Here is a 27,060-nt window from a genome sequence, read left to right on the forward strand (position 1 = left end):
TCCAAAGTTCTGAAAACAGTTGCTACCTGTGCTTTAAACCAGCGTTTAGATACCCATACAAGGCCCTACCTGGGCTGGGTGCTAAAGCACACACTACTGAAATGAAGACTCATCACCTCTGATCATAGAGGTGGGTTAGGAGCTCTTCACCTCAGTCTGATGGCCCAGCCCAGCACATCAGTTCTATTAAGTCCATTTTCAGAATGGACAGAAAAACAGCAGTGTCAAGGCACCTGGATTATATCAAAGCTGCCTCAAGTGCAGGGACTTCTGAGAACCTGAATAAAGCTGATATTGATCAACCCCTTTGGGAGTGGCTCTTTCCTTAGAGCACTAAAGTAGAAAGACCAACCCATATCCTTAGCTGGGTTGCAAACCAAGTAACCTGAGGGACAGATGAGTGGACAAATATTTTCATATCTGGTTGCCTCCACAGTGAGTAAGAACACTGGCTAGACATCTGAATCACAACAGGGGAAAACAAAACACTTTCTCTATTGCTAGCAATTTGTTCCATCAAGAAAGCAAGAAAATCGAAGATTTAATTAACACTTCTAACGAAGTATTTGGTATTTACACTTGTTTATTACCTTAAAGCAATTTTTATGACCAGGTCTCAGGAAGTCTTGGCAAAAATTATGCTTCAAAAGATTCTTTTTGAAGAACTCTGGCTAATAACATTCCTTTTGGCAAACAACCTTATTTTGCTGCTACTAATACTGCAACAAACTTAGTGTAGAGTATTAAAAATTATTTTTCCTTAGGAAACTATAATTTAGGAGTCAAGCCTGAGAGCAAGAAGAAATGGAGTGGAGTACTGTTAATTTTTCAAAGTTGATCCTGAAGCCATCAGGGATGGGGTTATTTTTCAATAAGGGAGAAAATACAGAAATTGGAATAGATCTTTTTCGTAATTAAGGGAAAGAAAGAGGAAGAAAGGACTATTGATTTATTTTTTAAAAAAGGAACACAGAGAACTTCAGTTGGTTTAGGTCTTTGTGTATGCATTTGGTTTCTGCTTCCTAACTGCACAGCCTGTGTCACAACAAACTTGTGCCAAGTTCCACATACAGATCCTGATTTACATAGCTCTCCTCCATGTCAAAAAAGAAATCAGGGCTAACTCTTGTAGAGGAGGATGTGAGGAAAGACTGGAGAATATTCTAGCTGATGAAAAGTGCTTTAAAATCCTTTCTCAAATCCCCAAAACTGCCTTACTAAAAGCACTCTCTAACACTGTGATTTTGATATCCATTTTCAGCATACCTTGACTTCCGAAGTACAGAACAGAAAGAGAATTTAGTGTTTCTTCCCTAGTTTTAAAATGAGAAGCTGAAACTGTGTATTTACTATTATTATACTTTAATATGAAACAAAATCAGGAGTGTGGAGTCTTACAGCAAAGCCAGAGAGAGAATATGTGTGAAAAGGTGTTGTTGAATAAGGCAGCAAATTACAGTTTCTGTAAAACAGGTTTATATATTAATAAAGAACTGGGGCAAAGGGAATTATACAAGCAAAAAAGATGGGTAAAAAAAGTAACAATGAACAGTTATGCATATATACACACACACCACCCTGAAAAACTTTAGATTATGAAATCCAAGAATCCTAGTCCATAATTCATGTAAATGTGTTGCTGTGGAACTTATTTTTACTTCTCTCCATAAATGCATTGTTAACACAAAGAATAATATTCATAGTTTATGCACTATAGTTAAGGGACATTTTAGGAGTTGACTTTTCCTTCAAAAATGAAAATAAAAACTGAAGAGGTTGTAAATCCCTCTTGCTGCTCGTGTGCAGGTCTTAGATTTCACCCTGCCTGTTTTCAAACAGAAAAAAGTAAGAGGGTGCAGTCAGCTGTAACCTAAAGAGTGAAGGATTAAGTGAGCTGTCAATTTCTTGCAGAATTCTTCTTTACTGGTACTGCTGTTCTCTGTGTATTATTAATCTATTTATATTTAACTCTAGCTATTAGTCTGCCTCTTCCAGCCACTGAGCCATTTGCAAAGGAGAAGAGAGAGAGACAACTGCTATTATTAGGCATCCTTGTGTGTGTGATGGAGGTGGAGACAATTAAATAACACCATTCTGCTTCTTTGAAAATGACAGAGATTGTTTGGGGTGGACAACTCAGGGCTGGTTAACATAACCTTTCCCCTCAGAAGGTAAAACAATGGAGATACATTTCTGAAGTACTTAATTAAGCCTTCAGCAATGAGTGTGGGAAAATTACAGACCCATAACAATCCTCCAGTTCTAGGCAAAAGTAAATGTTCTCTGCAGCATTCTGTCACTGCTCATTTACTGCATCATTTTGACATCTCATGTTTCCACAAGGTTTTTATATAATGTATAAACAGGGAAAAAGGTGAAAAATAGAATGAGGACCAAGTCTGGACCTCCCACGCTGTTACTTCCTTTCAGTTTTCCATTAAAGGGTGAGGCTGAAGGGTGGCATTTTTAAGATGATTTCATTAAAAGGCTGAGACATTAATAATCGACACAGGAAGAAGAAAGCTGTGAAAAACTGCCACCGCTTGCTCACTCTTCCAAAGGATGAGCGTCATTCAGTCATAGTGTAAGCTCTTTAACGTTCCTCCCCCAAACCTTTTTCGATCAGGAAAGCCTGGAATCTGTAGGCAAGAAAGATAATCGTGTTAGGACTCAAAACAGGCAGAGTTCAAATGCTAATAGCCTTTAAAATGTTTTCCTTATTTTTTGTTTCTGTATATTAGGCTGTTGTTCTTTAAAGAGCTATCTTTTTACTCAGAAAACCACAACAGATTAAATAATAAAAATAAATTCTACTAAAATGAAAAACATTTGCTGAGCAATTGGTGAGTGTCATCTAAATCAGACAGGATGAAGGTGAAACTCACAATATTCACCTGCTGGACTTTCATATGAATTATCTGCATTGTGATCGACTATGGATATGTAACTTTGCCGTCTCAAGCAAATTATTTCCTATTATTTTATAATGTAACTTTATCTCTGGATTCTTCTTGTTTCTAAGACCCTTATTTTCCCTTGACCTGAGTTTTTCTTCTGTATTTAAGAAGACAGAAGAAAGTCAGTTGGTTGGGCCTGCAAAGTACTGCCCCGTCACCCCAACTTCTTAAAAAAAACCTCAAAAATGAATTTGGAAGTTAATTTCAGATCAATCAAACCTTTCCACAAATTAAAGAAATCATTTTATCAAAAAAGATAGATACAGACCTGATTACCATCTCTTAAGAAGTATCTCTTCTCTATAACCTGTTAGAAACAAAGATATTAAGGGCTTAGCATGTATACCTTGAAAAAGCAGTAAGCACACTGACCACTGATGGCACTAAAAGGTGTACACCCAAGTTAAAAGTCATTTCAATAGCAACAGACATCTACGACACTGAGTTAAGCCTGGTGCTAATGGGATCAGGATTGTCGAAGTATTTTTATAAAAACCTGTCTCTAGTTCCAAAAAGCGTTAACGATAGGTCAAAAGATAAATGAACAAACAAAAACAACTAAATAACGAGAGAAAATGACATGAGATCCCATGCAATTCCCAGTGTAAATCTGGAAATTTGGCTGCAAATTTGGTTCAAAACTCTCTAGCAGTCAGCCCCAAAAGATACCAGACAGAATCCATAAGATAATTCACTCTGCTGTATTGCAGAAACCAACACAACAGTCTAAAGCAATATCCTCCAATTAAAAAATAAATTAAAAAAAAAAAGGCAAAGCACTTTTGCTACTACAATAGCACAACTATTCTTTAAAGAGGTCTCTGTCTGTATACTGTAGTCAACTGCCATATCCCTCCAGTAACCACAGTTGTAAATTCTGTAGGTCCTTAATGGAGACAGATGACACAATATCAAAATCGGTCAAATAATTTCTTACAGACTTAATTCGCACCCTTAATTCAGCAGTTTCAGAACTATATTTGGTCAGTGGGAGAAATAAGGCAAAATCCATCACTATTACTGAAAAGAAGCCTTCAAAACATACGCCTTAATATAATGAATTTAAGAGTACCACATGTCTATATGATGAACGCTTGAGAAACTGCAATGTCAACAGAGGTAGTAGTATTTTCTTTACACAGAGCTGTTGTGATTAAGAAAAGTTCAGCCGATTAGAATACAGATTATTTGGAGATTAAGAGATTAGAGTCTAGAACTATGAAGCTAGGAATCTCTCCTGAATAAAGCAGAGTATCTTCTTCCAGGCCTGTACCAGCTTGCTCCCACTGGCCTGACAGTCATCTCACCTGGATTCTTTTTATCTTCAAGACTATGGCTCAGTTACTTTTAGCCACAAGAGATTCAGGGTAAGGTGGCATTCACTGGCCTCAAAGGCAGAAAAGCTGGTTCGTGATTAGTATACATCTAAAATACCTGACCCCGCAAAAACTATGACAGAACTGATTCTCTTTCTTCTCTCCAGGGTAGGACAGGAAAATTCTATTACTCTAGAGTGGAGAGGAATTACTATTAGTGAAGGGAGTGTGGAAGAGGAGTAGATACCCTCTTGGAAAAGAAATCCTGTAAATTCTGGAAGATAAGATGCAGAGAAAACTGGGTGAAATTTAGCTGCCAGGGCCCTTGCTTTCAGCCAACCACTGCAATCTGGAGGTCTGGCCAACCTCTTAATCCACCTATCTTTTGTTGTGATTTAGGAAACCAAAAGAGGAGTAACTTCTCCCTTTTGCTCATAATCCCCTGCCCTCAACTTGTGTTATTATTCTCCTATTAAATCTTGCTCTCCTCTTAAAACCAACCAAATTCCCTCTAATCTCTTTCTTTTAAGTAAAACTTTGCCTGACAACTTGAATCACACTGGCCTATAATCCATTGTTTCTCTGGGATATAACTTGTCACATTTTATTTTTTTAATTTTAAAATTAATACATGATTTAAGTGACTTCCCTGGAGGCTCAGAGGTTAAGACTCTGTGCTTCCACTGCAGGGGGCATGGGTTCAATCCCTGGTGGGGGAACTAAGATCTCACATACCATGAGGTATGGCCAGAAAGTAGGAAAAAAAATTTTTTAAGTAAAAAATAAAATTAATGAATTATTTAAATTTAAGACAACATCCTGTGGAATCTTTCCATGTCAGATACAGATCTATTCATATAAGATGTTGTTCCTAGGGGACACAGATGGTATATGTCGGTCACGCAGTTGTGTCTGACTCTTGATTCCATGGACTCTAGCCCACCAGGCTCCTTTGCCCACAGAATTCTCTAGGCAAGAATACTGGAGTGGGTAGCCATTCCCTTTTCCAGGGGATCTTCCCAACCCAGGGATTGGGCCTGGGTCTCCTGCACTGGCAGGTGGATTCTTTACTATCTGAGTCACCATGGTGGTCATGGATCTAAACCAAGTAGGAGCTCATATGTTTTAACTGTGAAAACAACGTGGAAAGAAAATTTGGTTCCTTGCAGTGCTTCCTACCATTTTTTTTCAGTCATGGCACATTTAGAGAATACTAGTATGTGTGTGTGACTTGGGGTAAATGGTAGAGCCAGTCCAGGGGCCTTGGCTGCTCTGAGAACTGAGGGGATCACCATTTCAGTACACCCGTACCTTTTCTGCCACACACCAGTTGGGAGTTTATGCAATGAAGCAAAAATTTCCCAGTGGTCTAATTTTAAACAGGGATGGGCTGTGGGGCCTATCTTATGTTGACCTATTGGACAAAAGAGCCAAATATTTAGATCTCTAAACAGCTAAAAGAAAAGACTCATAAAACAGAGCTTTGAGGAGGGAAATTTTTTTCTTGGGATCTTTACTTAATATAATACAGAAATCAATCTTTTTTCAATAATAATATAGAAATACATCCTATTTCACTTTACTGCACAGTGTCAACATTGGGTGAACAGTTTAACTTGTTCAATATTATATACAATGCAGACATATGGCCTTGTGAAGGAAAGACAAACAGTGCTCTAATTTACCAGTATGCTGAATCATTCTACATTTTCCTTCCAGTTCAGGACAATAAGATGATGCTGGTAAGAGTCAATCACTGGAATGCAAAGGTTTCTGATAGGGAACATTAGGGAATCAAGAAGATGACAGAACCTTAAAAGTAATAGTAATTTATGTGGGAGAATATTAGTAGCTGGGTGAACAAAATAATTCAGGACTTTAAGCAGAATCTCCTCAGTTTAGAGTGTTTTATGGGGGCTTGAGAGTAGTCAATGAGTACAAAGAGAGCTAGAAAATATGGAAACATAAATTGTTTTAAGGAGGGAATTCAGTACCTTAAAAAAAAAAACTATTTGAATCTAGTAGGTTTCATCCTTCACTTAGAGAACACTGGTGATAGAATAAACACGTCACCAGGTGTTGAGCAACTATACAAACAGATAAGAGAGATCAAAACAAGTATTATTCAAGCTGTGAAGTTCAGGATGAAGGAATAAAAAGACAAAGCATTCTGCAAAGAATTTAAACTCTCATGGTACATAAATTAAGTTTAAAAATAACTTAATTGAAGCCATTACCTTATCAAAAAACCTACTGAGCTTGACAGCATTGGAAGAACCTGCAGCTAAGTACCGTGGATTTGTGCAATCCTAGGAGATAAAACGTAAGATCCACAATTAAACGTTAGGAAACATAAGCTTTTTGTTAGTCATTACTATTTCTCTTGCACATTTCTATAATAAAATATTAGCCATCATACTCTCAAGTAATTTTTCAAATTATGATACACAGAGCAAAAAGGAAAGTGCTAAAGGAAGATAAGGCCACTTACTCTTTGTTATTTAGGCAATTTTAGAGGACACTGAACCAATGTATTCATCATCAAATAATTTCATAAAGGAAGACAGGATTGGTAATGTCTTACTAACAACAAAACCAAGATACTACTTACGTGACTTACCTATATTTACCTTGAAAAGCAGAAACAGAGCTATCAAAAATAAATAACACTTCACTATTTAATACAAGTTATTTACCAGTACTCAACTAACTTTAGTAGTATGAAGTTCTTAGGAAAAGTAGGAAGCATGAAAATAGGAGTAAAGGAGTAACAGCTGCCAGGGGTTTCTCACTCATTGAATGCAAGGCACTACATCCTTGGTGGGCCACAACAGATATACTTGTGATAATAGTAAACAACAGATAATAAGTTTATTTTAAAGTATCATTATTATTTTTAATAATAAGTAAGAAACAACAGATATTACTAGAATAAAAAGAGGAGAAAATAGGGCTCTGAAAAGACAAAATAATCTGAAATAGTATAATGATAGTACATTGCAATGGTTAGTAAAGACCTTAAATGGTTTACTATCCTTTTCCTGGAAATCCAATGTTGAATTGCCTTCACTTGTCAATACTGACTTGCCACCTCAATAGACTGACTACTTCGATTTTTACCTCAAATGCCACTTAAGACCCAACCATGGGGATATGATACAGGTTCTGTGCAAGGATGATATTTAATTTTTCAGTTATAAATCATCTGTGTTCCTTGGGACCTAATTATTTTTGGATTTATTCTGACTATAATTTATTTGTAATTTATTCTGATAAATACCCACATGATTCCTTTCCAATATATTTTATAACAATCATCTATTTTACCAATATACAACATTTCAAAGCTCACATTTTAAATTTTGGCTAGAAGCTAAAATACATTTTCCAAAACCACAAAAGAAAAAAGAGACAACAATAACTTTTCAAAGATTGTAGAGTAAAAGAAAAATCAGAGGTCTCAGAAGCCAGCAGGCTCTGAACCTGAGTATCTATCTCATATCTCTAGATTGTGTGACACTGGTTAGGTTACAAAACCTTTAAAGTTAAGCTTACTGATTTGTGAAATGGGGATAGCAATACTCATCTCATAGGATTTTTGTGAAAATTAAAGGAGATAATGCATGCCCAGGACCTCCCTGGTGGCTCAGATGGTAAAGCGTTTGCCTACAATGCAGGAGACCCAGGTTTGATCCCTGGGTTGGGAAGATCCTCTGGAGAAGGAAATGGCAACCCGCTCCAGTACTCTTGCCTGGAAAATCCCATGGATGGAGGAGCGTGGTAGGCTATAGTCCATGGGGTTGCAAAGAGTCGGACACTACTGAGAGACTTCACTTTCTTTCACTAACATAGCAGGTACTGAAATATTAGTTTCCTTCTTTCTTCATCCCAAGAAAATGCCATCAGATTGAATTTTTAGACACAAATGCACTTAACATAATAAAAGATAATTCTATATACGGATTAAATAGACTGAAATATTGTGTAATCCGTTGTATTTGAAATAATGTTTGAACATTGATATAGTAGCTGGGGCATATAAAAGACAAACCTTAAGTAGATATGTTTTACAAAACGGATATTGATTATATAATCGTCAGACTGTTAAAAACTTCAGAGGTGATTCCACATAGAGCAAAAGTACTAAATACAAAAACTAAATCAAACATCAAACAAAAAACAAAACTTTTCCAAAACTTAATCCAACAATTTCAAGGTGATGGCTAGAGAAATCCTATAGTTTTAGGATGAGAATTTTAGGTCTCAAAGAACTATAAACTATCTGCTATTGATCATGGAGGTCAAAGCCTGAAAACTAAAGCTCTAAATGCTTGCCTAAGCTTGAGAAAGAAATCTTAACTAGGGAAGATGCTTCAGAATGATCACTTTGAAGTAAACACGTAGCAGAGAAAAATTTGTGCTGGACACGATAAGCCTGGTGGTGATTTAGTTGCTAAGTCGTGTCCAACTCTTGTGACCATGGACTGTATCCTGCCAGGCTCCTCTGTCCATGGGATTCTCCAGGCAAGAGTACTGGAGTAGGTTGCCATTTCCTTCTCCAGGGGATCTTCCCGACCCAGGAATCACACCTCGGTCTCCTGCATTGCAGGCAGATTCTTTTCCGACTGAACTATGAGGGAAGCCCACAACAAGCCTGGCAGGATTTAAAACAATAAGTAATCGCCTCCCTGTTTATAATTTAAACAATTTGCCTTTTCTCCCCAACACAAGATAGTTTTGATTCTATCTTTGGGGTATACAATTATGTTAATTCTTACTGTTTAATAATGTTAAGTAAATTCATATAGGAACCAAAGATGTTAGCATTAATACTGTTAAATCAAGTTTTTACTTGAGACTTTATATATACTTGCTGAGTCTTTTTGACTACTGTCTCTTTTTGAAAAGCTTATCTAATTTTCCTCCTCATTTTTTTCTTCTCTGCATCCTCAAGACCCTCTTGTTGTTTCTTCTGTGCTCTTGAAAGCGTACGCTGATAGAAGGCTTTAAGTATGTTGTATGTGAACGCTGTGGAGACCACGTGTGCCAAAGTACCACTATTTAAGTACCTTTACATCTTGTTAACAATTAAAGATGGCCCTGCCTTTGCAAGTATAATACGAAAAGCATATAGCTAGGTGATTGTCATAGAAACTCACAGGCATGGAAACAGATACATTCTAAAATGCATTAAAAGTAATTGCTAGAACAAATTAAGCATATTCAATGGTAAATTTCCCTTTGGAAACCATGTTCAAAAAAAGTAACCTCAGCGCTTCTTCAAGAAGGACATTATGTATTCTATGTAATAGGAATTCTCTGGACTGTGATGATCCAGTCCTCACTACCTAGGACATAATGCTGGCAGCTGAGGAAAAAAGGCACCTCCACTGCAAAGCAGATTGTTAAAAAAAAAAACCAAAAACCGTGGAATGTCAGGCAGAAGCTAACTCAGTTATGGGGGCAGAGGTGGGGTTGAACCTAGCAGCGTTCACCGATGTTGAATCACAGAAGAAGGGCTCAGAATAACCTGAGTCATTTGCTAACATTACAGAATCCAGGTCCTTCTGTCACACGTTATGAATAAAAAGCTCCAGTTGTAGGGCACTTATTCAAAAATTTTTTCAAATACTGTTGGTAATATGAATATGCAGTCAGGTTTGGGTACTTGGTGATCTAGATGATTTCTAACAACTCTTTCAGATCCAAGATTCTAAACGTTAGTTGAAGGATAATTAAGTGGAAAATAGGTTTAGTTGTAGAGCACAGGCTCTGGAGTTAGAGCAGCTGGTTCCACCTGTGTAATCTTGGTTTAGTTACTCCTCTCTGCTTCTAGTCTTCATTTTTAAAATGGAGGTATTTATAGCACCTATCTTCTAGGATTGATGTGACGATGATGCATGTGAGACAATGTACATAAAGTACTAAAATAGTGTGCCTGGCATTAATAAGTGCTTAATACATGTGAGCCACCACCAGCACGGCTGAAATACAAGTACACTGACATACTGTAGAAATCTTATTTGTGAACAGTGACATATAAACCATGACTGAAACTGCTGGCCAGGATCATTCCCTCAGCAACACTAACTGGCTTATATGAGAACTTTCCTAGCCTTTTTAAAGTCTAGTTTTAATTGAGCTAAATAGCTCAAGAAGGGACTCAATTCATGGTATATATATATAAATACATATAAACTAATGCTTATGAAGCACTCCTAGTTTTCAGTTTATAATTTTCTCATTTATATGTCTGTTTCCCTTTAAGGTAAACTCTCAAGTTTAAGAAGCTAAGAGGCTTTTTTAAAGCAAGAATAAACAACGCACAGTATCAGTGACCACTCTTTGTCTTCTTAGTTATTTTGATTTTGGTGTGATTTTTAAAGATCTTTTCAAGAAAAAGCCTGTGACTTACATTAGAACAAAGTCTGAACATTGCAACAGATCAGCACACAAGCAGGCTGTGCCCATCTCATAATTTATATGGCTCCAGTCTTCACTACTGTTTGGATTAAAACCCAAATGCCTGATTCAAATATAACGCTTCTTCTCTGAGTATGTAATTTGTGAAGTCTTTGGTTTTGCCTTTTCCTGATAATAAAACAAGCATGCATTAGTGAAAATACACACCAAATTGATCTCTTCTGCATTGAAATCCTCAGCCAGGAAAGCAGTCCTAGTTAAAACTTCATGACGCTTGTTTTCATGAATCTGATCCAGTTTAGTCCCTATTACCAACAGTGGGATTTGGTTATCAGCAAACTGTTCCCGGTCATAATCCCTGTGATAAATAATAATGAAGAGGTGAACAGAATTTACCTTTTCTCATGCAGATGTGTAATATTTAAATGTAACTAGCTTGTACTATTTTACATATACGTCACTAACTCTTGCTCACCCATCACCTGTAAACCTACTTTTCTCCCAATTTCTCACACATGCCTGTTCATTTTTCAATCAGTCTTCAGCATCTTTCAAGTTCCAACTATTAATTCAACTACTCAAAATTTGTCCCTGGGTCTTTACGGACTACTTGAATAAACTGAGAGCCCACCAGCTATATGAAAGTAGGTTGACTGACTTCTAAAACTCTGTCTTCTAAGGCTAACAGCTAAGGAATTTTTCTGAGGAGATATAGAGAGTGGATTCAACCCTCAGTGGATAGAAAACCCAGAAACCTAGCACGCAGTCAAGCCTTTTGGCAGAGGGGAATGCCAAGCTTCTGGGTACCTTCTGGAGTACACATAAGCTTTACATCCATCATACTTATTTCTGTCTGTGAATAGCAAAGAAAAATAGATCATTTCAGGAAAATAAGAAATAGGAATGCTGAGGCCAGAATAAATCACCCATAGCTGATGCTACCCTGGGGAAAGATGGATTCAACAAATGGAAAGGGAAAGAAACAGAAAACAGCTTAAATGTAAAATGAATAGTAAAAGGAAAGAATTAAGCAACAAATAGTTGTCTGTCCTGACATGACAGCCATGGAGTCACAGGACAGGCAGTAAGAATCACTTGGGGTTGGTGGCCTTGGGTCACTCTATTACTGAAAGGAACATAGAGTCCAATATTATTCAGTTAATATAAATTCTACTCACGTATGAGAAATAAAACAGATTTGGATTTCTGACATATTATAAGCTCAGTTTATAACAGTCAGCAAAATCTGGTTGCAACACCGTATGTTAGTAAATCAATATTGCATAACCCAACCAATACAAACCAGGTGAGCATAGCTTTTTCCTTCTTTTGGTATTACTTTTCTTTCTCTTTAAATAATCTAAATCTTGTGTGTATGTGTGTGCAAAATTACCAAATCTTTTTGCCCTTCAACCTTACAGAGCCTCAATTACTGTTCAGCCTTGGAGCACAATTATTTGAACTATTTTACCTCCCATTTCATAAAAATATTATCATTCTAATTACTGCATCAAAACCAATAACAGTTTGAGTTCAAGGCTTTTGTTTCTTCTTACCAACATCAATGCTGACTTAGGAGACATGGTCCAAAACTGAAAATTGCTTTATCAGAGAATAAAGTTCTTTAAAAAAAACAGTATATGTTTATTTATTTGGTTGTACCAAGTCTTAGTTGCAGTGTGCGAATTCTTATTTGAGGCATGTGGGATCTAGTTCCCTGACCAGGGATTGAACCTTGGGTTCCCTGCATTGGGAGTGTGGTGTCTTAGCTACTAGACTGACAAGGAAGTCCCGAGAATAAAGCTTTAGAAAGGGTCCTCCTTTAGGACTTTTCCGCCCCATACTCTAACTTTGGCTTACATACAAATTTTTGTATGTATTTTAACAAACATCATCTTTGACAGATATATTTCTGTCACTTGCAGTCTTTCATAATCCCTTGCAAGTTAACATACATATGTTTATTGTATATATGTAACATAACATATATGTTACATGAAATATATATATAAAAATATATACACACACAATCTGTTTTCTCATTTCCTTTTTTAGCTTTCCTTTTCGCTCATTTTCTTTCATTAAATCTTATATCCAATTTGAAACTTGGTAATGAAATCCTTTTTTTTCTTTTTAAATCATTAGGTAAAAAACAAATTAGGAATTTTATCATGAATGGATAAGGCTGATAACACCTTAACATCAAAAGAGACAGATAACCAGCCAGGTTTTCGTATTACACGTACAATACCACTTTGACAAAAACAAAAAACCTTGCATCTTTCAGACTACTGTATTTATCTACCATTTTGGAGAAGATAAGAATTCAGAAAAACAAATAATTTGGAATGAGACACTCAGATACAAAAGTCATCCTCAACTAAACCCTCACAACATTATAACTAATTCAAAGTGAATTACAGATCTAGAAGGAAACCAAAAACTAGAAAACTCCTAAAAAGAAACACAGATTAGGCAAACAATTGTTATACGTGATTCTCAAAACACAATACATAAAGGAAAAAAACAGAGAAACTAGATTTCATCAAAATGAAAAACTATTGTTTTGTGAGAGATACTGCTAAGAGAATGAAAAGACAAACTACAGACTGGGAGAAAATATTTGCAAATCAAACATCTTCCAAAATGGTTATTTTGGAAGGTACATTCTTATGACTGCTATAGCATTTCAAACCAATTGTGAAGTAATTTGGGCTTACCCATTTGTTACCAAGACTCCAGTTGGCACCAAATCCCTATTTAGAGCTTCCAACGACCAACGGTACAAGTTTTGGGATGACTTCTTATTTGTTAAGTCATGTACTAAAATAATACCTAAAATAATCAGAGAAAATAATGTCAATATTTTAACATTTCCTCTTCATTTCACAAGTGACAAAGCATTAGATTCCTTAATGAATGCATTCTGGTATGACTAACAAACTCAGACATGATTATTTAAAAATTTCCTCTGTAAATTCTTGCAAATAATTAACTAAATTTTTTTCTTTGTCAGTTCTATAACTAAAAAAAATTCTACAAGGGCTGACAAAAATTTCATTAAGCTTTTAGAATGTCTTTTCTTCCTTCATTAAACACTTAATGAGTGCCTACTCTGCCTGGTCCTAATTACAGAACTACTTCATCAATAAAAAGAATCAAAACTACTTTAAGTATATAGGAAATTATATTCATTCAAAAAGATTATTTTTCTACACTATGCATCTGTCATAGACATCATACATACACCTATTATTTACAGTCATTAAAATATTTAATAATAAAAATTTATTTAAATGGTACTGATTTAATTTGATACAAATTCCTATTCTTTAGCTGACAAGATGTTTTCTTGTAGGTTACCTGGACCTAAACTTAAAAGTCTAATAATTTAGTTCTCTGAATTAATGCCTAGCTATGTGAGCTTGCTCAATCTATAAGAGATTTAGTTAAAACACAGCAAAAGAAATATGCCACAAGGAGATAGGAAAAGATAGTTAAGAAGTATGAATAGTAGAAAATAGATGGACTTTCTAGAGATTGAGAAAAACTGTAAAATATAATGAAGTTGAGAAGTACAATTAAATAGAATCAGCTAAGATCCTAGACAGAAAGGCAAAGCAGGTAATTATGATACAATATATACAATAGAGGAAATGTTTTAATGCCTAGTGAAATTTAGAGTATCATCTTGTGGTCGAGACTATATGTTTTTAAACAAACCCCAACTCTTTCAAAAGCAGAGACATTACTTTGCTGACTAAGGTCTGTCTAGTCAAGGCTATGGTTTTTCCTGTGGTCATGTATGGATGTGAGAGTTGGACTGTGAAGAAGGCTGAGCACTGAAGAATTGATGCTTTTGAACTGTGGTGTTGGAAAAGACTCTTGAGAGTCCCTTGGACTGCAAGGAGATCCAACCAATCCATTCTGAAGGAGATCAGCCCTGGAATTTCTTTGGAAGGAATGATGCTAAAGCTGAAACTCCAGTACTTTGGCCACCTCATGCGAAGAGGTGACTCACTGGAAAAGACTCTGATGCTGGGAGGATTGGGGGCAGGAGGAGAAGGGGACCACAGAGGATGAGATGGCTGGATGGCATCATTGACTTGACGGACGTGAGTCTGAGTGAACTCCGAGAGTTGGTGATGGACAGGGAGGCCTGGAGTGCTGCGATTCATGGGGTCGCAAAGAGTCGGACACGACTGAGCAACTGAACTGAACTGAACTGAACTCTTTCCTATATTACCCAGATTCTACTGTGAAGAAAGAATGTGAAACTGATGATTCTCCCATCTTCAAGATGTAAGATATGTAAATATGAAAAGAGAAGGACATGAGAGTTAGAATTATTTGGCTCCTCTAGGTTTTACAGACACTGTACAACTAAGGTGCTTGTGCAAGTTATAGCTGACTAGTTCCAGGTCGCTTAAGTTAAATCTGCGTTTCTCCTGGCATCTGGAACAAATAGAGATCTGATACTGGCCCCCTGGTCCAACTGCATTCACTCTACCTTCCTCAATGAGGGGCTCTAATACACATTAAGGCAACAAGGGCAGACTGAAAAAGGAATAAAGAGCTACTATTTAAGATTATAGCTAATATTTATTCAGTATTTATGTACTACATACTGTGCTTTCCGTGTGTCATCTAATTTGATTTTCAGAACAGTTCAATGAAATAAGAATTATTATCTTTATTTTACACATGTGGAAACAGGCTCAGAGAGGCTGGTAAGCGGGGCAGCCAGGATTTGAAATCAAGTAATCTGACAGTAAAAACTGGAGGAAAGCAGAATAAAGTCACTTCAGGGCAAAGGAATGGCAGATACTTTCTCCTCTCCTTATTTCCTAGGTATAAATACAAACATATGAGTGGGTTTGGCTGGGAGAGTGAAAAAATTACAAAGCCCTAAATGAGTTATTAGATGTTTTGAGGCTCTCTAGTTATGGCTTTTGAGTTTTTAAGAGCACTGAGCACCCTCTTCCTTATGTCCCTTCTTTCATTTGGGCTGAGAGTCTATGCTTTGTAGACTATGAGCTAGAAGGGACACAGTGAGGCCCACAGAAGTCAGGGTAACAGCTGATCAGAATATGTGCTAAAACTGAAAGCGAGAGACACTTTACAGGTCTCCTTTAGGGATTATCAGCCTCAATCGTCACAGTGGGAAGAGGTAGGATACTGAGGGAAGAAAGTTATTGCTAAGAACAGACTGTGTATTTGAATGGAATGATCCTTATGCTCTGTTTCTTAGAAAACTAAGGATGGTAGATTGAGTAAAGAACCTTGAATGCTTCTAACAAGAGAAATGTTCCAGAGGTAGGCTCAAAGAACTCAGAAACCAATTTTTCTCTTTTTTAAAAAAATTAAAGTATCATTGATTTACAATACTGTGTTAGTTTCAAATGTACAGCAAAGTGATTCAGATATATTTATACACATATACATATATATATGAGATTCTTTTCCATTATAGGGTCATTACAAGATATTGAATATAGTTTTCTGTGCTATACACTAGGACCTTATTATCTATTTTATACATAGTATTTGTATCTGCTAATCCCAAACTCCTAATTTATCCCTCCCTACCTTTCTCTTTGCTAATCATAATTGTGTTTTCTGTGTCTGTGAATCCCTATTAAGATTGTTCTTAACAGGGATTATTTTTTAAGAAGCAGGAATGTATCTCAGTCTTACCTGTAAAACTAACACAGGGTATATGAAATTACTTCAATAATATTCAAGGAAGATACAAATCACTAATGGATAGTAGGTATAAAAAAGATAACCAAATAAATATGGATTTAGATGGGATTTCTTCAGTACTTACTAAGTTTACAACTCAAAATTCCATGAAGTTTCTAGGATTTGAACAGTCCTTAACTTTATTATTTATTTATAATTTTTATCCTAATTCTTTCTAAAAAAGATCAAATAGCAAAAGTGTCATTTATCCAAACTTCTCTTTGCCAAATCAGATTGATACCAATGTTGACAAGTCATTTGACCAATATAATAAACCAGGCCTCATTTCTTTCTCTCCTGCTCTTTAACATTAGTCACCAACACTATACCTGTCTTATTTGTTTTTTCACTTATATACATTCTATTAATACATGCTATTATCATGTACTTAATCATGTATTATGATATCATATATTAATGTCACCATCTTTAACTTGGAGAAGGCAATGGCAAGCCACTCCAGTACTCTTGCCTGGAAAATCCCATGGACGGAGGAGCCTGGTGGGCTGCAGTCCATGGGGTCGCTATCTTTAACTATTTTGTTTCATTTATGAATATTTTGTTTCTTCAGTTAGACTGTGACACTTTCAGACAGAATTCTGAGTTAAATGCGATACAGGTCTGATACAACTAACACAACTCATCCTGTATTCTATAGTATGTATCCAGTGACAAGAGCCTTCTCTACTTTTTGTAGTATCTACTAAACCTTATGATATGGGAGATAAGACATTGAAAGAGGAATATAAGTAATGAAGATGGTACTGAATAATTACAATGCTTACCTATTATTGAATAAGATCTAAGTATAGTATAAATGAAGCCCAATTAATAAATAAGCATCTATCAGAAAGGAAGGGTAAGATGCTAAATCTGTTGGTATATCAATCAAAGAGAAGCTGAAATTATATTTCACAGTAAAATAAAAAGAGATAAAAATTGAATTTAAAAAAGATTAAAAAAAAAACACCAACGGGTAAATCACAGTTGCCAATAGTTTAGTTCCTTGACACAGAGTAGGCACTCTATGAACTGCAATCATGTCTTATTACACACTTCTATCTGGAAGTCTGCTCCAGGTATTCGTACATAACTGGATGAAATTTCTGCACCCCTGAAAACATCCTTAGGTAGCTTTTATAATTACATAGGCCTCTCTCTAAGGAGCAGATGAAAGAATTCTCAGGATCTCTGTGACATCTGGCTTAGACCATGAGACTCCTAATGGTATATACTCAGTTGACTAAAGCAACAGCAAGCACTCCCAGGGAACAGTGTTTTGAAAGTTCCATGTTTTATGTCGAGTATCTAAAATACAATTTTATGTCTCAATATTTAGTTTATGACAATAATGTAAACAGAGGTACTTAGACAAAGCAAATGTCTAATGTTCTGAAATACATAGTCAGAATCTAGAAAATACAAACTGGAATGTGTTATGCAGATTTAAGAGCTGTGACTATACTATATCTTTCTTAAACTGAGTCCAGCATTCCACATCAGATGATCTGAGACCACTAAAATATGGTAAAAATAAAAAAAGCTTTACCATTTACAGAGTTGTAGAATACTGCTCTTGTGCTTTTCACACTGCTGGCACTGCCCACAGAGCCTCCAACATCCCATAATTCTATATAGTAGGTCTTCTCTTCTGGAGTTCCTTCTTTGTAGTCATGAACCTAACAAATCAATCCATCAGAATAATTATTATAGCCACTAAGAAAACTGGTAAGCCTCCTCATTCCAGCTTAAAGCACTGGACCTTTCCATATCAGCAGCTTACCCTCTGACTTTGATTACCACCTCCCATCTTTTCAGCTTCTCCCTACTACTCCAACTCTAATAATAATTTCTGACCCAAAAGGTTCCTACAGTTCATTGTTCCTAACATCTTCCAAAATTCTCCCTTCCACTTCCAAATCTTCACTTCCTTCCTAACAAAGCAAAAGTTCCACTATTTGTCGTTTTTGTCACTCCTTCCCCACCCCACAACATAGTATTCACCAAACATTTCAACCTTGGTTATATCCACCTTTTCCTGTATTCCATGTCTGCAACTGGATATAATGTTCAGAAAAATATAAATTCAAGCTAACTGGATTCATTTTAAATTCCAGTCTACCTTTGAAGCTGTCCTTTAGTCAGTTCCATAGTTGACTTCTACTTTTCCTCTCCTTTCACACTTACTCGTCTTTTTCAAATTTCCAATAATTCTCTCCTATCCTCAAGCACAGCTGATAAGCTTGCTTCCCAAGACAGAAGCAATCAGAAAAGAATGTCTATAACCTGCTCTTCCCTTATCTATCTACTCTCTGCATCTGTACCCATATAATCTGCTTTCCTTGCAGCTCTTATAGATAACTGTCTGTGTCCCTAAGGCCAAATCCCCTTCTTAAGCATGAAATCCCATTTCTTCTTTCTTATCGAAGAGGTAGCTCTATCAATTCTCTTTTTCATCATCAAAATTTTCCTCTCTGTTGGATAATTCCCATCATCAAACATGCCATAATTTTTCCCATCTTAAAACTTGACCTCATGTCTTCCCTTAGCTACCATACCACTTCTCTATTCCTTTTTATAACAACAGCCCTCCAAAGAGTTGTCTCTTCTCAACTGTCTCTGGTTCTTTTCTTTACATTCTCTTTTGAACCCAGTCCTGTCATACCGTTTGTCCCAATCACCCCACTGAAATATTCCTTATCAAGGTCACTAATAGTCTCCATATTGCTAAATCCAATGATCAATGAACAGTTTTCATCTTACTCTACTATCTGATAAAACTAGTCACTCCTCTTTCAGTACTTTTTTCACTTAACTTATAGGATATCATACTGTTCTGCTTTTCTTCCCACCTCACCGTCTAATCCGTTTCTGTCTCCATTTGGGTTGTCCTCATTTGCCTACCCTCTAATTGTTAGAGTGTTCCAAGGTTTAGTTCTTGAGTCTATCAACATCTGCTTTTTTGACAATATCATCTAACCTTATGATTTAAAATGTCATAAATATGTCGATGAGCTTCCCTGGTGGCTCAAATGGTAAAGAATCCGTCTGCAATTTACATCCATGCTGGATCAGTCCATTCCACCTCAGACTTATCAGTCCATATCACCAGACTACAATTGGGATGTCTAAAAGGCACCTCAAATTTTACATATTTAAAAATAATATCTCAATCTGCCTCCCACACCCATTCTCCTCCCATTTTCTCTGCTTCAGTAAGAGGCAATTCTAGCCTTCTAGTTAAGATTGAATTCTTAACTTAAAACTTAACTCCTGTCACACTACATATCTGATTGTCAGAAAATCCTGTTGCTTTTGTCTTAAAAATATACCCAAGACCCATTCATTTCTCACCATCTCTACTACTAACACCCTCAAAGCCTCTAACCATCTCTTTGCCTGAATTAATGTAATCATCTCCTAACTGCTTTCCCCACTGGAGCCTCAGTGACTCACTTTCCCACCACTCTCCGTTTGTTCTAGTGTGGTCATTTCAAAATGCAACTTAGATCATATCCCCCTTCAATTCAAAACTCTCCAATGTCTTTTACTTAGAGTAAACTCTAAAATCTCTCTCTCATGGTCTAGACTTTATAAGCATTTATTGCTTGTACCATATTATTACTCAGAAATGAAATCTGATATACAGCAACCTTATCTATTAGAATATAAAACAAGAACCGGATTATAGCATGATGGTTCAGGGGTGTACATCGGAGTCTTTCAAGAATTTGTCTGTTTTAGAAATATACATGTCAACAAAGGCAAAAAAATAAACAAGTGGGACTGCATCAAATAAAAGAGCTTCTATACAGCAAAGGAAACAAGCAACAAAGTGAAAAAGCATCCTATGGAATGGGATAAAATATTTGCAAGTCATATATCTGATAAAGGGTTAATATCCAAAATATATGAAGAAATCATACAATTCAATAGCAAAAACACCCCCAACAACCCAATTTTAAAAATGGGCAGTTTTTCAAAGAAGACAAATGGTCAACAAATACCTGAAAAGTTGCTCAATATCACTAATCAGAAGGGAAGTGCAAATTAAAGGATTGAGACAACACCTCCTACCTCTTAATATGGCTGTTACCAAAAAGACAAGAGATAACGAGCGTCGGTGAGGATGTGGAGAAAAGGGACCCTTGTGCACTGTTGATGGCAATGTAAACTGGTTTAGCCACTACGGAAACAGAATAAACATTCCTCAAAAAGTTAAAAACAGAACTACCATCAGTTCAGTGCAGTTCAGTCGCTCAGTCGTGTCCGACTCTTTGCAACCCCATGAATCGCAGCACGCCAGGCCTCCCTGTCCATCACCAACTCCCCAAGTTCACTCAGATTCACGTCCATCGAGTCAGTGATGCCATCCAGCCATCTCATCCTCTGTCGTCCCCTTCTCCTCCTGCCTCCAATCCCTCCCAGCATCAGAGTCTTTTCCAATGAGTCAGCTCTTTGCATGAGGTGGCCAAAGTACTGGAGCTTCAGCTTTAGCATCATTCCCTCCAAAGAAATTCCAGGACTGATCTCCTTCAGAATGGACTGGATGGATCTCCTTGCAGTCCAAGGGACTCTCAAGAGTCTTCTCCAGCACCACAGTTCAAAAGCATCAAGTCTTCGGCGCTCAGCCTTCTTCACAGTCCAACTCTCACATCCATAACCCAGCAATTCCACTTCCGGGTATATAGCCAAAGGAAATGAAAACAGGATGCTGAAGAGATTATCTGCACTCTCACATTCTACTGCACAACAGCCAAGACATGACAACAATTCAAGTGTCTGTTAATGGATGATGAATGAACAGAGAAGATAGGATATAAAACTGTGGGAAGGGAATATTCTTCCATTATTCAGCCATGAGAAAAAAGGAAATTCTGCTATTTGCAACAACATGGTTGGATCTTGAGGGAATTAGGCTAAGTGAAATAAGCCAGACTGAGAGAAAAAATAAAATACTGCATGCTATCACTTATATGTGGAATCTGAATAAAAGGCTAAACTCATAGAAACAGAAAACAGAAAAGTGTTTGCCAGCGGTTGCAGAGGTGGGGGAAATAGGGAGAATCTGGTAAAAAGGTGCAAATTTTCAGCTTTAAAATAATAAGGTCTGAGGATATACAATGTGGTGAGTGTAGTTCGGAACACTCTATTGTATAACTGAAATATGCTAAGAGAGTAGAATGTAAATGTTCTCACCAAATAAACACGTGAGGTGATGGATGTGTTAATTAACTGGATGGGAGGAATCCTTTCACAATGTATAAGAATATAGTATATTATCACAATATACACTTTATCTTATAATTTTGTTAATTATATCTAAACAAAGCTGAAAAAAGTCCTTAAAAAAAAAAAGAAAGAAGAAATATACATGCCAGACTTACTGAATCAGTTACTTTTGGGTCCAGTCTTTGGCATGCATAATTTGAAAATTCTCCAAATGACTTTGCTATAACCCCTAGGAATTAAGAATCACTGATTTTATAGAAAGTTGAAACTATTTTGGTATCAGGAGGCCCGACCATACTCCTTGACTGTTACTGATAATCCCTGATATCTCTGAGTCTGTTTACTTGCTTATAAAATGAAAATGAAGAAGTTATACTATGTGTATCAAATGTCTCTGAAATAAAAAGTAAGACAGTTGAGTAGAATGAACTGGGAGATTGGGATTGACATATATACACTACTGATACTATGTTTAAAATAGATGATGAGAATCTACTGTAGAGCACAGGGAACTCTATGTTCTGTGGTGACCCAAATGGGAAGGAAAGCCAAAAAGAGATGCATGTATACATATAGCTGATTAACCCTGCTGTAACAGTAGAAATTGGGCTTTCCTGGTAGCTCAGCTGGTAAAGAATTCACCTGCAATGCAGGAGACTCCAGTTCAATTCCTGGGTTGGGAAGATTCACTGGAAAAGGGATAGGCTACACACTCCAGTATTCTTGGGCTTCACTGGAGGCTCAGATGGAAGACCTGAGTTCGATCCCTGGGTAGGAAGATCACTTGGAGGAGAGCATGGCAACTCAATTCAGTATTCTTGCCTGGAGAATCCCACAGATAGAGTAACCTGGCGTACTGCAGTCCATGGGGTCGCAAAGAGTCAAAGACAGCTGAGCAACTAAGCAGAGCATAGCACAGAGTAGAAACTAACAACATTGTAAGGCAGCTATATGCCAATAAAAATTAATTTTAAAAAGATAGCTGAGCAGTTAAAATATATACATAAAATACATGTACTATATTTAACAGAATGATTCATACTTTTTACTTATTCACATTTTTTAGATCCAAATCATTTTGTCCAAGGAAAATTTTAAATAAACAAGATATTCTACAGATAGCCACAATGACATTAAGAGAAGACAATGATTAGAATGGCAACAAAGAGGATAGGAAACACAAATGACAATAGCAAAATCACAGTAGCTGTGGACCACAGTGGATAACAGAAAGTAATTCTGTAGAGTGTGATAAAAGTTGTCACTATTTTGCAATTATATGGCATAAATAAGATAACAAATGATCATGTTAAATCATCAATAAAAAGATTAAACTACATGAATTCTGTTTTTAAAGCAAGAAAATGTTTAATACATTTGATCAAGATTTCTAAGCACAAGCACTGAAATGAACAATATGAGATATTATAAGGCATTAGTTATCTGGTATCAAAAAGCTCAACCACTTTGATGAAGCTCTCTTGATCCTGCCACCTTCCCTGGCTCCAAAACCAACCAGGGCTGGTTAGGTACTCCTCCTATTTGCTCCCCTAATATGCTGCACAGTTCTATCATTTCACTAACCACACTGTCATTTATCTGCCAGTATCTCTTCTATTAGATTCCTGAACTTAACAGCAGGAACTATATTATTCAACTTTGTAAGCCCAGAACATAGCATAATACCTAGCACATATTAGATATCTGGATATGCTTGGTTAAATCAAGGAAAAGATTCAGGGTGTCTCATCCTCTAAGGTTTTATTATATTGTTTATTATTTTACTGAATTTCAGTGATTCTCAAGTACAGTTCTGAGAATAAACTAAATTAGAACCAATAGGAAGGCTTATTAAAAAAAATATATTCTTGGACAACTCCTGATGCCTCCGGGCTGGGGCTCAAAAAAAAAGATAGCTCCCTAGGTGATTCTGATACATAATTAAGTTGGACAACCATTTAAGTACATCACTTTTGTCTCTAATGGTATTTCAAATGTCTAATGTTGCCTCCCCTAAATGACTGTAACTCCTTCCATAACAGCCACCATGTAACACAATTTCCAGGTAGCATGCCCTCCCAGCCTTGCAATGTACCAAGTCTGTTAGACAGTTCCCTTCTGGCAGTATATACTCCCAAACTGGACTGACCTACTCATCTATACTCTTCACCACAAAATACTTTCCTTAATCAAATCTTTTCATGTTTCCTTCCAGAGTTAGAAGAGAAGATGCCCTTCTTTCTTTCCAAACTGCTGAATTAAACTAAGTTTAATTTACTTCAAATGTAATGAGTCCTAAGAACTTTAAACCACAGCTTGCAGCTATGACATTGAATCTTTTATGTGGGTGAGTGATCTCCAAGGGAAAGCGTGACATTATAACAAGTATTGCTCTTGACACAGTAAGTGGTACCTTGCTGCTATACTAAGAGTTCAGCATGATGGAGAGTAATGCCAAACTCTAAGAAATGTGTTTTATATTTAAATCAGGTCATCAGGGATCCAATATTTAGTCAGGACAAACTTTATAGCTACAGAAGGAATGGTTTTTCTCAACAGGCAGCAACAGTATGTGCTGACCATTAAATGGGAAAAGGAACCATACTGTAACTTTGGTCCTTCTCATTTATTCACCTCTTTACTTTTTATTGGCCTTCCCTGGTGGCTCAGATGATAAAGCGTCTGTCTACAATGCCAGAGACCTGGGTTCGATCCCTGGGTCGGGAAGATCCCCTGGAGAAGGAAATGGCAATCCACTCCAGTACTATTGCCTGGAAAATCCCATGGACAGAGGAGCCTGGTAGGCTACAGTCCATGGGGTCGCAAAGAGTCGGACACGACTGAGCGACTTCACTTACTTTTTATTGGAAACCAAATCAAGATCAAGTATAATAGATTTTGTCTCATTTGAAGAGTTTATTCATTGTTTGTAATTTTTAAAAAGAACAAATTTAGTAAAGAAAATGATACATACCAGGAAAGAGCAGTGTATGTTTTAAATGTTCTTTAATAAGTTTGGTTTGATATGTGTGCCTGTAAACTATTATTAAAGACAGGCAGGAAGGTAGGAGTCTTAGGAGACAGTCGGGAGACAAGACAGAAGGATAGAAAAAAGTCAACAATGTGAGTGTATCAGGGGAACAGGAATTGAATTTGCTTCATGCTTCACAGTGTCCGATACCCAGGAGGTATGCAATATATATTCTGAACAAATGAATGCATGAATAATATTATGGAGGTTTCTGCTAACTGTTTTGCCTTCAGCCAAGTGCATTTCCTCTATTAAAAAAACCCAAAACCTTCACTTTCCCCTTCTATTCTGTACTCACGTGCTCCTTTATTTAACTTCTAAACTTTGTGAAAGATTGATTTAAACCTCTGTCTATATTTTCTCTCTGCCTACTCACATCATTTGGTTTCTATTAACCTTCCACTGCATTTTAAAAGGTCAGCACTAACTGTGTCATTACCAAATGCAGTTTTTCCTCTCAGTCATTATCTCTCTATACTATTTCACACTAAAAATCAATCCCTTCTTCATGAGAGTCTCGTCTCTTTTTTGCTCTTGTGGTTTTTCATCACCTTGGTTATCCCTCCTCTCTCTTCCTTTCTCTGACCCTGCTTTTCACCAACTCCCTAAATATACCTCAAGGCTCTCCCTCAGCTCTTCTCTTTCTAAATTTTCCTTTCTGAAAACCTCATCAGCTCTCATGGTTCAAGATTATCCCCACAGAGATGATTCCGTCTCAGAATTCTCTCCTAAGCTTCAGCACGTCAAACGCTTTCTCGGCAGCTTCAGGTGGATAGCTCATAGATCCCTCCATTCATCATGTCCAGAGTAGAATTTCCATTTCCTTCTCTTTCACCTGTAATATATATCCCCCTTCTTAAGGAACAGTCCAGCTGTCTGTTGCCCAGGCTACCCATTCAATCATTAACACTCAGTATAATTTTCTGTTCCTCACAAGCACTTCACTTTTTCTCATCAACTGCTGTAACACTTATATTCTATTTAAGAGCTATTCCACAGAACTTTCTGTGATGATGGAAATGTCAAATATAATAATTACCAGCAATATGTGAATTCTGAGCACTTGAAATGTGGTTAGTTCACCTAGACAACTAAATTTTTTATTTTAGTTGATTTAAATTTAAATCTTCACATGAATCTAGTCATTACTATATTTAACAACACCAGAATACCTTTTTCTTAATACCATTCTGGAATAAAAGGTAGTACAGAGTACACAGGCTCTTGAACCAGACTGTCTGCGTTGGAATTTCATTTCCATTACTTTCTGGCAGTGTAACCATGAGCAAAGCAGTTAAGACTTCTGGGCCGCAGCTACCTCATGCGTCAGATAGGGAAGCTCACAGTATCTACCTTGACAGGTGAGCATTAAGGGTCATGGATTAGTATATTAAATAGGTGCCTAGTCAAAGTAAGCACTAAAAAAAAATGTTAGCCATTATCTCAATAATACTATTATTTTAAAGATCATTTATATAAACCCTTGGCCCACCTACTAGTTCCCACCTCATATTCTTAGTGTTAAGAAGACTGCCTCTAAAAAATTTTTTTCTCCCTACTGCTTGCATATTGTTATGCTGCCCAAGAGGAATTCAATAAATATTGATTGTATGCAATGTGTAAATTAGAGTTAAAAATCCCACTAAAATAAACTAGAAATGACAAATCAATTTCCTTATTTATAGTTTGTGAAAATATTAAATTCTGTAAGTCTTATTTTCATAATTAAGCACAGCCATGCATTATATTGGTCCCATTAGACTTCGGGCAACAAAATAAGAACACAGTAATGAATGAAGGATACCACAAAATAAAACTTTTCTCCTTTTTTCCTTCAATTCAGTTATGAACACCTCTGCAGTGCATACTAAATCCACAATGTTAATAATTACTGAGTACATACTTTCGATCCCTGGGTTGGGAAGATCCCCTGGAGAAGGGAACAGCTACCCACTCCAGTATTCCGGCCTGGAGAATTCCATGGACTGTATAGTCCATGGGGTCACAAAGAGTCAGATATGACTGAGTGACTTTCACTTTCACTCACATACTTCAACATCATTAGCTTCACCCAGCACTTGAAATTAAACAATTATCTTATCACCTTTACCATCTCTATTTTTAGCTGGCTCTTAACAGATGTGAAATGAGCTAAATGGGGCAACTGTTTTTAAGAGTTCTGAAGAGTGTATATTTATGGATCCTTACTGATTCTGGACATCCTCATCACAGGTTTGAATAATACAGAGGCTATAATTGCAATACAAAAGCTGCTAGAGAAGAATGTGTTCTTCCAAGTTATCTGGGTAAGTCTTATTAGATTTAATCATTTTTGCTGGAGGGAAGAACTGTTCCC

The 27,060-nt window shown here is 36.6% G+C and overlaps 1 protein-coding gene across 1 annotated transcript in view; it reads right to left on the bottom strand.

The window, feature by feature from the left end:
• Positions 1–1,361: 1,361 nt before the first annotated feature.
• The window catches only part of RABL3 (RAB, member of RAS oncogene family like 3), a 37,801-nt gene continuing 12,102 nt past the window's right edge, over positions 1,362–27,060 (bottom strand). Inside the window, exons 3-8 of the mRNA XM_052640247.1 lie at positions 17,991–18,120; positions 13,417–13,531; positions 10,904–11,054; positions 6,511–6,582; positions 3,226–3,264; positions 1,362–2,639 (exon numbers count right to left, since the gene is read on the bottom strand). Coding sequence (XP_052496207.1) covers positions 2,574–2,639; positions 3,226–3,264; positions 6,511–6,582; positions 10,904–11,054; positions 13,417–13,531; positions 17,991–18,120 — 573 coding nt within the window. The 3' untranslated portion in view covers positions 1,362–2,573. The remainder of the gene's footprint in view (positions 2,640–3,225; positions 3,265–6,510; positions 6,583–10,903; positions 11,055–13,416; positions 13,532–17,990; positions 18,121–27,060) is intronic.

This window comes from Budorcas taxicolor, chromosome 1 (genome assembly GCF_023091745.1).
Source record: "Budorcas taxicolor isolate Tak-1 chromosome 1, Takin1.1, whole genome shotgun sequence".
NCBI classification, from domain to species: Eukaryota; Metazoa; Chordata; class Mammalia; order Artiodactyla; family Bovidae; genus Budorcas; species Budorcas taxicolor.